This window comes from Alligator sinensis, unplaced genomic scaffold, assembly GCF_000455745.1.
Source record: "Alligator sinensis unplaced genomic scaffold, ASM45574v1 scaffold228_1, whole genome shotgun sequence".
Classification (NCBI taxonomy): Eukaryota; Metazoa; Chordata; order Crocodylia; family Alligatoridae; genus Alligator; species Alligator sinensis.
In genome coordinates this window covers 608,025-620,451 of record NW_005842044.1, presented here as the reverse complement: position 1 = coordinate 620,451, position 12,427 = coordinate 608,025, and the positions used below count along the sequence as shown (strand labels likewise).

At 37.3% G+C, this 12,427-nt stretch overlaps 1 protein-coding gene across 1 annotated transcript in view; it reads left to right on the top strand.

Annotated features, from left to right (window-relative positions):
• The first annotated feature begins 705 nt into the window (after positions 1-705).
• Positions 706-12,427, top strand: part of ZDHHC7 (zinc finger DHHC-type containing 7) — a 25,578-nt gene continuing 13,856 nt past the window's right edge. The window contains exons 1-3 of the mRNA XM_006022746.3: positions 706-787; positions 8,081-8,403; positions 12,128-12,252. Coding sequence (XP_006022808.1) covers positions 8,098-8,403; positions 12,128-12,252 — 431 coding nt within the window. The 5' untranslated portion in view covers positions 706-787; positions 8,081-8,097. The remainder of the gene's footprint in view (positions 788-8,080; positions 8,404-12,127; positions 12,253-12,427) is intronic.

The following is a 12,427-nucleotide window of genomic DNA, read 5'->3' as shown; positions in this document are numbered from 1 at the left end:
GGGTGGGGTCACCACAAGGCCACCTCCCTCCCTGCTCAGAGCCCTGCTTCTCCGGGCTGCGCACTGCCCTACCTCTAGGCACAGCCAGTAGAATTACAAGGACAAGTGATTGATATGCGTTTCCCCCAATGGACTGAAAAGCAGAACTTTGTGCAGTCCAGCCCTCATTTAGAAATGGACGGGACAAAGGTTTCAAAACAGAACAGCCCGATATAAAACAGGACGGATGGGCACGCTAAGTAGTCTACACTACAGTTACGTAAAGCAACAACTTACCTTGCTTGCAGTACCAGACTTACCGACACCTTATCGGAGCTTTAAGGACACTGAGCAAAGATGATTGTTCTTTGGATGCCTAGGCCCTTAAACTACATTTTAACTTTTCACTGGACAGCAATAAAACCTGACAAGCGAATTAAGAGGAGTAGTCATTCAGGCACTCGGTAAAGTTTCAAGTTTGCACCTGTTTAGAAGACTATTTATTCTGTACCTCCACTAGGAAGATCTCGCCGTTCCCCTTGTGAAGGTCTGTCTGTTTTCATGGTTATTTGTTCAGTCCTAAAATCCCTTTTTAACCAAAGGTTTGCTTGCTATAACTACGTAGAATACTTTCAAAGTGCTATCACTTGAGATTATTTTTATTTTATACTGTTTCATGGAAGTGACACTGCATTACTAACCAGTCTGTTGATGATGTCTTTTCAGATTATATCAGATATGATTCTGTACATCTTAGAAGCCTGAAGAAAGAGCACGATGTCAAAATAACATATACAGCATTTGTAAGGTATGGGTTTTTTCTGCTGCTCTGTATCTTTATCCCAGGCTATATTTGTCTTTTTAATACAATTGTTAAATGAAGCCAGTACAGGAACTATAGTAATGACATTGTCTAAAGCTAAAGTAGTTAAATTACTGAAAGAATCAATCTGAAGTTCGCATGCATCTGGAGGTCCTGAGGGCTGGGAGGGTCTGTTGGTTTTGGAAATCTGCTCGTCTCTCTTGGTTTCTGATAACTTGCTTGATTTGTGCTGCTAAAAACGTGCTTTGATTTTTAAAAATATATATTGCAGATGATTTGGCAGAAAGAGGTAATTGCATCAGTTTATAAGTAGAGCTAGCTGAAAGTTGGAACTTCTATTGCGTAGAAAATGTTGGTAACTTTTAAATTTTGTTTTTCTCCTGTTCGGAGGAATTAAGCATTTCCAGATTTTTTTCATTTTTTAAATTCTGAAAAAGTTAAGACGACTCCCTTTGGGAAAAGAAATCATAACTTTTGTTTTGAAAATTCTTTTTGTCTTGATATTTATCTCATGATGTGAATAATAGGGCCTAATCTCATATTGTGCAGTAGTGTAGAAATCATGAAATGATTTGAATTAAAAGAAAGGTTGATTAACATTTGTCACTAGAAACTTTTGTTTTAAGAGACTTAATGGACTTTAAAAAATTTTGATTTTTCTCAAAATTATTTGCTGCTGGAAAAGAGTTTTCCAACCAAAAAATGTCTGGACAGCTCTGATTACAACCCCTTTAAGTTTTTTATTCTCCTTTGCTACTGGAATTTTGCCCCTGAGAGCAAGCTCCAAAATTGTTGGTGCTTGAAGCCATTTTTGGTTGCTAAACTTCCCAATTTTAATGTGGTATATAATATTAGTGGCTGGGCAATTTATAAAAGTTTGCATTGTCACCAGTTTTTCAGACCATCTTGAGGCTCAGCTGAAAGCTTTGTTGCCTAAAATTTTTACAAGCCTTTAAGGAAGAGCATCTGAAAAGAGTATTTCCTCATGCGACATTTATTCTTGTTTTTCAGGAAGGTTTTGTGGTTTCCTTCCTTATTTTATGGTAAACTGTCAGTCATTTCATCTGCATATAACTGTAGTACTTGTGTGCCCTTGTGATTAAAAACTTGATCCTGAGAGGTGCTTGTCATGAAAACCTCAGTGAATCCATTCGGCACAGGTGAATGATGCTAGGATATTTTAATGTATACATGTTCAGAAGCTTCTGATTCATTTTGATTAGCACAAAATTGAATTCACTTGAACCTGCCTAAATATTGAATGACCAATGCACTTTATTTTCCTGATTAGATTAGGATTGAATGTGGGGAAGGCAACACTGGTTTATAAGGCACTTTCTAGAATGCATACATCTTGAGTCATTTTGCAGAGGAGCATTTTTATATACTGCTTTTCAGTTAAAAAAAAAAAAAAAAAAAGTACTTTTGTTCAAAAAACCCTCTCTTGCTTAACCAATAGCCTGAATTAAGGAGGATTGCTTTGGAGACCGTATTAAGATTAAATTAATGTAATGACTTCAGCTTGTATTTACTGAACAGTGGGGAAATAGTGATTTTTAATCAATCCATTCTGCCAGCAACTATACTTGATGGATTGAAATCACTGATTTCCTTCAGAGGCCCAATTTAAATAATTGTTTTTCATCAACTTTCCCATAGCATTTTTTTTTAAAGAAAGCTGCGTTTTCTTTGGTTGATATAGCAATTAAACCACATCAGTTTACAACTAAATACCTTTTTACAGTAGATTTTGTACATATGTCTCCTAGGTAGGAAAACAAATATATATATATAATGTTAAAAACCATTTGTAAATATAGCTTAACTTATTTGGATTGTTAGAACTACTACATTTTAGTTTGGTATAAAATGGTGAAATTATGTTCACTAGATGATTAGCTTTTTGCTTATGTTTGTACTGAACTGCAGTAAGGTGGCAACTTGAATTTTATCAAGCACACAAAACCAGCACTTCAGGTTTATTAAACAAAACTTTAATATTTTGGATACAGAAACTTTTTAAAATCAAAACGGTGCACATTGACAACTGATTTATTAAAGACTGGTATTAGCTCTTACAGAATTAGAAGTATGAACTGTGGTTAGTGAATTAAACCAATTATTTCAGGTCACACTGGAAATTTTCTAAAATGACTAGCAGATGCTTTAGTAACCAGTGTTTAAATCATAATTTTTTCCAAAACCAGTTCTATAGGGGAAAAATATTCTGTAAACCATGAAGTTTATCTTCTAGGTAAAGCCTTTTCATTATGACTATAAAACAACTTGAAAAAATTACGTCATTATTTTAAAATTCATAAATTGCTTTTAAAATGTATTTTGCACAGGCTATCTTTACCTAGGGCTTATGTATTTGCTCACACTGAGAAATAAAACTCATTTAAAAAATGCATGGGTAATACTAAAAATGTATAATCAACAAATACTCTCACAGATTGGCACATCCATTAATTTTGAACACGGCCATTTTGAAATTCAGAAGTAGTCCACCCAAGATAACTAGCATGATCATCTTAAATTTATCATTTACTAGCATTGTGATATATGGTAAGCAGTCCTTAAGAATGGTTCAAAAATAGTAAGTTTACTAACCAGTTGATCCAGATAGCTCAGATGTGTCCGCATCACAGTCTTCAAGTTCATTGCCTTCTGAGAAGTATTTTTCATAATGTTTCATTCAAACTGCAAGGCCTTGCATTTTTTATTGTTCTGTTTATCTGTGGCACATATTTCTATTTTTCCCAGTAGCAAAAGAGAAAATGTTCCCAAATAGGGTCTTTTTTGCAACCGGCAATCATGGCAGTTTTCCCTCTAGTTTCCAGGTGTTGAAATCAAGACTAGGCTGTGCTCCGCAGTGAGCAGGTCTACATGTTCATTAATGCGCCGTAATCCACACTACTGCACAATAGTGCCAGGGCACACTTTTTTGTGACACTAGTGCACAGTAGACTAATTCTACTGCACATTAGCATGGTTTTTGCCTGCCACATTCGTGCACAGCAGAATTAGTCTACCACACATTCAGCTTCTCGCATAGATGCACACAGAATGTAGTTACTTTTCCTACGCTATCTTGAGCCCAGCGTTGGTCCTTTCTGTTGCATGTGCTGCTCCTTATTCTGCTCCTTCTCCTCCTGCACGCAAGAAATTAACAAACCATTATAATTAAAAACTTTTAAAATCCTATTTAATTTTTTTTTAATCAATTTTTTTTTAATCTACCCTGGTTGCAGGGCAGCTAAGTTGCTTGGGCAATGGTAGCAGTCTAACTCTGACATCACAGAGATCAGTGTTGGCCAACCTTCCTTGTTTTTTGGCTGGGTAACATATCCCATGCTATACATTAGTGTGTCTAGATTATTACTACCCAAGCTAGCTCCAGTACCTCTTGAACTTCAGTATAAGCAAGCCATTGGTGTCATAAATGAGTGAGTTTAATATACCAGTAGGGTTTGGGAGTTGGAGAAAAGGACCGGATAACCAGATTAACAGTCTAAATTGATTTTGAGCAATCAAGCCTGCAAACAAGACAAACTTCCACACACTTTCTGCCAAACTTTGTTTGAAATGTATCCCAAGTGAGCCCCTTATAAATTAAATAGTAAATTTAGGTGTTTTAGATAACACTTGGGCTTAGCAAAGCAATAAGTATGCTCAAGGTCTTGGGATATAACCTAACGCTGCCATAAATCTTACCAGTCACACAGAGGCTACCATTAGTGTAGAAAAAAAGACTCATCTGCTTAGCTGCCACTAATCAATATAATGCTTTCAAGTTTCTCTCAAACATGGCCTTTAATAGCACAGAATCAATAAAGGTTTTAGGGCTGTGTGTCCTTCTAGGATTGCACACTATTCTTGATAGGTTACGTTTAAACTGTTATCTGCCTCTTACTCATTAATTCTTTGATTGTACTTACCTAGGTATTAGAGCTGGGTGGAAAACAGCAGTTCAGTTTCATGGCATCTTTCTGAGATTTAGAATTTCGTGTTTTTTTTCCAGGCTGGAATGACAGCAAAGTCACTCCAAAACTTTTCATGAAAGACGAAATATGCTAATTTTGTAATGGTATAAAACTACTTTTCAATCTCTGCACGTCACAAATCCCTCCCGCTAGAAAATAGACCCTAATCTGAGAGCCTATCCTGTTGACCATGAAAATGTATTTTGCAAATGCATCTGTTTTTGTGAAATTGCATTTTTCCCCCCAGTGAGCTTACATCGTTTCCAGCCAACTCTGCTAATTCGCATTGAGATCAGTGTACTGAGGAGTTTCCTGATCTCCTCTTTCTCTCTCATTATCCAGTGCTTTGCTGAAGCTATATAACAACTCAGCAAGCTGGTGCTGTAAGTTGTAGTGTAATGAGGACTTTGCTGTACTAGTCAGGTCTGAGAAGGAAGCTAAATCTTAATGCAAGGAGGAAAATGGTGTATGGCAAATCAACCACAGAAAAACATGCCAATTACAAAAATCCACATTTAACCTTGAGGTTGTTACAAAACCAACAACTGTCAAGGAAATAAAAGTTAAGGTTTGATATCAGTCATGGTCTGCCGTGTGAAGGACTCCAATTCACTGTGAACTGTATTGGAAAACAAAAACAGGTAATCTGAATATTAAATAGAAGAGTGGTTTATAAATAATAAATTATTAGACAACTGCTGAACACACTTCTTTAGAGTGGTGTTTCTAACACTGCTGGTGTGACTTTCCAGGGTTGGGTTTTTTTGTAAAATTTACTATGTAAAATATGTCTAATTGCTTTATAACCTATAGAACCCCCTCCCCCCCCCCCCCTTGGAATGCCCTTTTGGTAGCTTAAGCAAAGGCCAGATTGAAACCCCCCCCCCCCCCCCCCCCCCCCTTTGGAATGCCATTTTGGATCAAATTAATTAATCCCCTTGACTCCTCCCTTTTGCTTTTCTAATAAAATAGCTAATCATTTTAAATCAAAGCTCGCACAGTGCACAAAGTTCTGCTAGTTTAATTAAATCAGTGTAACATCACACCTTTAAATTGGTGCAATTCCTATGTGTATACAAGCTCCTAATATAAATCTGTGCAAATTGTGTGTCAACTATGATCTTAAAATGTTGTTCTCACTTTTTAAAAGCATTACAGCGCCATCATTCTGGAGCACCCTGTACCACTTGTGTGAATTATTTAACAGTATAAGCTTAATCATTAACTATTTTTTTAAGGTTTAATTCTCAGCTAGAGAACTTGGAATTACTTATCCAAAAAGTGCAGAATATTTTTCTGCACAGAAAGCTTTACAGGTCACTTAAATATATTTATTTTTGGAATAACCATCTGTGTGTAGCATTTTGGTAGAATTAGGCATTAAGAAGAATGAAGAAAGAAGCACATGTTATGATGTCTGTGTATTACTAATTATTGTTCATTCTTAATTCTAACATTTGGCAACTTAACAATAATTTGTTTCCAGGGAACAGAGGAGTATTAAAAATTGGTGCAAAGTAATGCCACTTCAATTGTCGGATAGCATCTAGATATAGGTACCTGTATCTTATTTTAATTCTGTGCACAAACAATGAAATTCTTTTAGGATTTCAGGCATTACTCTCCGCCTAATTGCTTGCCCATGGCTTTTTCATCCAGGAACCTTCCACCACTTGTCTAGGACTAAGAAAAAATGGCTTGCAGTTTGTCATCTTTAAGTACAGTGTCACATTGCAGAAATATAGTTAGATGGTTCTTTTCAACTTTTTGACAGTATTTTAATTCCAGTTGTCTGGAATTACTGGAAAGTTGAATTGGGGGAAAAAATCAGTGCTGCACTGTTTGTTGAGGGGGGGGCTCTTTTAATGACCATTGTATCTGCTGGAAACGTACCACAACAGTACATAGACAATCCTGGAAGTTTGTGTTGAGAACAATTTTTGAGTCAGGTGGTGGAGAAACCAAATATGGGAGGAAGGGAATAGGGAGAGGCTCTTTTTGATTTGCTTATTTATTAATAGGGACGATTTGTAACGTGTACTTAAGTATATACTTATTAAATTTCTGGAGGACATCAATCTGGGTGGAGTAAGAGACACTTCAGAGGCAAGAGTAGGACTCAGAATAACCTTGTTAAATTGGAAAACATGGTCTGAAATAAATAGGATGAAATTCAGTAAGGACGAGTGCTCTGTGCTGCACTTGAAAAGCAACAATTTAATCGGCAAATATAAAATACAGAGCAATTGGCCAGGCTTCAGTACTGCAAAAAAAGATCTCAGGTTTATAGTGGGTCACAAGATGAATTAGGAGTTAATGGACTGTTGTAAAAAAAAAAACTAATTACGTGCTAGAATGGGTTTGAAAAAAAAAGTGTTGTGTGCAAGTCTTTGGAAGTACTTAACACTTGCATGGTCTCACTTAGAGTATTGTGTCTAGTTTGGGTCCCACATAAGAAGAGGACAGCGACAAAACTTTTTAGAGGTCTAGAAAGCATGTCATCAAGAAAAGGTTGGAAGAATTGGCACTTATCAAATCCTCAGTCAGTCTCTTTTTTGACTAAGTCTTCAAAAGGAAAAAGGGGGGTTGTGAAGAGCCAATCAGTTGGTCCTTGTATCTACAGCAGACAGGACTAGACATAATTGACATATATTACAATAAAGAAAATTTACTTTAAAAATTGAAAAAAACTTTAGTACTTAACTACTAGAACATATCACCCCGAGTGGCTGTGTGATCTCCATTAATAGAAGTGTTGAAGTACAGATTAGACCTACCTTTGTTGGGGGGTTTTGAAACAGGGATATTTCTGCCTTGAGCAGCGGTTGAACTAGATAACTTTCAGAGGTCCCCCACCAACCCTGTATTGTTCTGATCATATGAAATACAAACCAAAAAGAATAAAAACAATATTCAAGCTTTTGGCCTTCCTACAACATAGAAAAACTCGGGGAGGCTTCATTAAAAACATACAGTGCACATGCCTCTCAAGTGTGTAACCTTCCTTATTCTTTTGTAAATTATGTATGTAACTAAGCATAGATCACAACTGTACATAACCATTCCTCCATACTGTCAGTTTTCAATGCACATTGCTTACAAAATTGTGGATACGGACTTTAAAATGCATGGCCCTCGTTACAGAAGTCATAAAGTGTGAACCTTCCCTACCCTACTCCCCATACACAGCCTTGCAAATCTCATTTGACTTTGTGTCTTTCGTGTTATAAAAATAACAGCATACAGTGTTCATGGTTACTTGCGTATAACCGGTCTTTCCATCTTCCTCCAGGGCAAGTCCAGAAAACCATGCAGTCATCAGGGCACAGATTCCGTGATGTTGAGCACCACCCTCTCCTCACTGAAAATGACAGCTATGATTCATCTTCATCAGAGGCTGACATGGCAGATAGGGTTTGGTTTATCCGCGACGGCTGTGGCATGGTCTGCGCTATCATGACATGGCTTCTGGTAGTCTACGCAGACTTCGTAGTGACTTTTGTCATGTTGCTGCCTTCCAAAGACTTTTGGTACTCCGTGATCAATGGTGTTCTCTTTAACTGCTTGGCAGTGCTCGCTCTCTCATCTCATCTGAGAACCATGCTAACTGATCCAGTAAGTATGCAGTTATTCCTTGACATTCAGTTTAACCGTTTAGTTAGTTGCAGAGAATAAAGTGATGGACTCTCTTAGAGCAGAGGGTCTGTCTCCTGCTGTTTAAACAATTTACAGCTAAAAACGTCTGCAATTAATGGGGACAGACCCTTACTCTGTTCTGTTTTTCTGTTCTTTTATGGCACCATAAACAAGTCATAAATGGTGGGGAAAGCAATTGGGAGCTAACAGGCAAACTTCAAGTCAAGGGGAAAGGCAATTGAGAAGTGTAGTTTCATTGATTAGCCATTCTGGCTCTGTCCAGAAGATCATTTAAGTCCCTGTTATTCTGTCTTGTATCTTTTCTTCCTTGTTGCCTACTTTTGTAAATCTAGGCAGGAAGCTTTATAAAAAAGTTTCTCACTTATCACATCACCAAATATTTTTCTAAAAGACCAGAACAAGTTAAGGTTTTCAGACCTGTGGACTCGAGGCATATTTCAAAATGTTGTCTGCTGCTAAGACCTGTTGGTAAAAAAAAAAACAAAAACAAAAAAACAAAAACACTTTAAAAATACCAGAATTTGAGCCTGTATTTCATTTTCTTGTCAGTAATCTCTTAAAGCAGAAATTTAAGTAGGCCAAGGATTCTCTTGGGATTACTCATGGGTTTTCTCCCATACATATAAAATTATTTGTTGTTAGCATATTTTTAACTAGACACAAGCATAAAAATTAAATTATTGATGTTTTATAGTACTTTGTGTGAAGCAACACGAAACCGGGGTTGGGGTAGGGGAAGAGAATGGCTTTTGCTTTCTACAAATCTGGAAAAATAGATTTACTTTTAAACAAAATATTATCACAGTATGATTGCTTAACATTAACTTGTAAAAGCTTATATATAGCTACTGGTGTATAATGGAAGGCATAGTGGAAATCTAACATAGCTTTGACAATATAAACTATTAAAATCAAATTCTGATGTAGACATTAACATTGTGAATGTCTGATGTTAAGTGGGGTTTACTTGTATTTGTTCTTTGTTCTGTAAAATAGGTCTTCCCTGTAAAAGTTCAGTGCTACTATTTCACTACGATAAATGTTTGAATGAAATCTAAATACATTTAAGAGCTGTAGTTTTGGGGCCATCTGGGGGATCTGGTTTCATCTTTCCATATTAATTAATAGCAGGGCCTCTTAGCTATTGTGCTCATCACTAGCTGTCAAAAATTAAATTCCACGCCTGCATTAGCTCTTGTATGATAATTAGAGCCTAGTTGGCTTCCATTTTAAAATGTCATCCTTAGTAAGAAGTTTATTGATGCGTCTCAAAAAACATCAGCATCTTAAAGGTGAGTTGGCCATTATCTCAAGGTCTGGATTGAAGCATACCGGAGTTGCAACATCATGAGCAGTGTTTACAGCTTTTTACCATCCATTTTAACAGGTATTCACTGCTCCATTTATTATATATATGAGTAGTTTTACCTTGTCTGCTAGAATTTCCTTAAAACCTCTACAGAATCAGATTATAAACACAACCTCAAGCTGTGTATAACTGGGTAGACAGTATTCGTATTCATGTGGGTTTCCTATTCTGCCAGTTGGCCAGGACACAGTATTTTTGATACTTAAGCTTCTGAATTATTTAATTGATGAAATAGTAAATGTTTCTTCCAGAAACAACTAAATGACTTTGTAAGGCTTAACTTTACTGCAGTCTCTGCTCAAGTGATCAGCACTTCTGATTCCTCTCCAGCTAGTCTAGTTTGAACAAGAACAGTTTTCTGCAAAAAAAAAAACAAACCCCAAAAAACACTTGAGAAGCACAGAATGATTGCATAATTAGAACTTGTTTCAGCCTGTGCCCATTGATGGGTTTGCTTGAAGCACCACTTAACTAAAACTTGAGGTTATTTGCATGCGCTCTGCAGTTGATTGGAACAATGGTTGAGTTTTATGCAAGCTTTAAGAATATGAAACACTTGCAAATGGATGTGTGTTAGGGAAACATTCTTCCTAAGAGCAGAAGTGCCTACTTCAGATCTGGCAGAGCTGTTTTCTGTCCAGAAGAGTTCCTTTAAATTGCCCGAATAATACCGCCATATTGCTAGGGACTTGTCTACATAGGAATAGCTTAAACACGTCTGGCAATTCAGGGCTATGCTGTATAAAGATGCTCTGAAATAAATGTCCACACAGAGAAATAACATGGAATAAATTCACACCCTAAAATATTTCATAAGGCCATCTCCATGTAGACTAGTCCTTAATTTTAGGGATGCGCATCAAAATATCTGCCAGTGTTGAAAGTGAAGGCTCCTGAAAGAATATCCTTCCTCTCGTTCCTTCTGTCCCATCCAGGAAATCATCATTACGCTACAGTGGTAGTTTTCAAACTTCCTGAAGTCATGGAGCCCCTTTATATCACTTTATGCTGCAAAGTCCCTACCCCTGTCCTAAAGACTGATATGGAGCCAGGTGAGACCCAGGCTGGCAGTGGCAGTGCATCACCTCCCAGCCCACTCTACCATTGCCCCCAATCCTTGTGACACCCCTGATGACCTGTCGGATTCTGCAAAACACAGTTTGAAATCCACTGCATCAGAGCATGCTAAAAGTGTTAACAAAATCCTTGCTTAATAACTATTCTCCAACCATTTGGGTTGGTCTAATAAAAGATATCAAATTCACCCAAGGAACCTTGTCTGCCTATGTCTTTAGACCAACACGGCTACAACCCAAACCCCAACAAAATCCCCTACACTTTTGAAAAACTGGGCAGGGAGAGTTGTGACTTGGGTTTCTACCATGTGACCCATCCCTTTTTACAAATAGATGCCATCTCCTGCTTGATAACATCATACAAATCCTTCTGATACCATTGTTAGCTGTTCGATTAATCCTTGAGGGCAAAAACATTTAAAAACTTTTCAAATCAGTCTACAACCTATTAGAGTACCCTGGTAGCTCTTAAAACTGACTGGCCCCATTATGGAGCCTCATGGCTGTTAACCTATTATATGTAGCTAAAAGGAGGCCTGCCCTTTTTCCAAGTTTTTCACTTAAATCATTTCACCCTTAAGCAAGAATTCTGACTGCAGTGCTTGCTTTTGCAAGTAACGAAATGCATTCCCTCTTAACTTCTTGTCCCTGCACTCTTTTTACATATGTAGCTGTTGGAAAACCTTACCAGAGATGTGGTCATATTTATTTGCAAAAGAGCTTTTGCTTTAAGCAGAACTGAACGTGGATATTGGTCTGACAGATTCCAGCTTCTTTTGAAAACAGTTAATCTATCTGCAGAGATGGCTGGTATGTTTTCATAATAGAAATATAAGGTTCATGCTCCAATGGGATTAATTCACAAAATATTAAAGCCTGCCAGAGCCCAAGCCTGGATGTCTTTCAGAAGCACTGTAAGAGCTTCTTCCTATTTGGGCAGGCATTTAGCAAACAAAGCTAGACTGGGATATTGTTTCGTGGTTTCTGTTTCATGCTGATATTCTGGTTGTCTTTACAGTTGTTTAGCGGTCTTGTTTATTCTCCGCTCTTATAAATTACTCTGGTTTCTTATTGTAACCCTCCCTGCACCTTTGTTGGGAAGGAGGCGGCATATAAATTGAAAGAAGAAAAAAAGTTGCATTGAATGCCTTCTTCATTGAAGAGACAGATCTGAGAACTCTGCTCTTTTTTTTCCAGTTTAAGATGTGTTCTCCTCTCCCACTTTCATTAATTTTAGGGGGCCGTACCCAAGGGGAATGCCACTAAAGAATACATGGAGAGTTTGCAGCTGAAGCCAGGCGAAGTCATCTACAAATGTCCCAAGTGCTGTAGTATCAAACCAGAACGTGCACACCATTGCAGGTACACCATCATCTTCTTTATGCACATTTGAAGAATTTTACTTGGAAATCCCTTTTTTTGCAAAATAGCTAATGAACAGGCCCTGTCAAGTGTCTTGAATTGGATCCGCTGGCTTACAGGTTATACAGCACGCAACAGTTGTAAATCAAATATCCAACTGAAATGTACAGTGGCA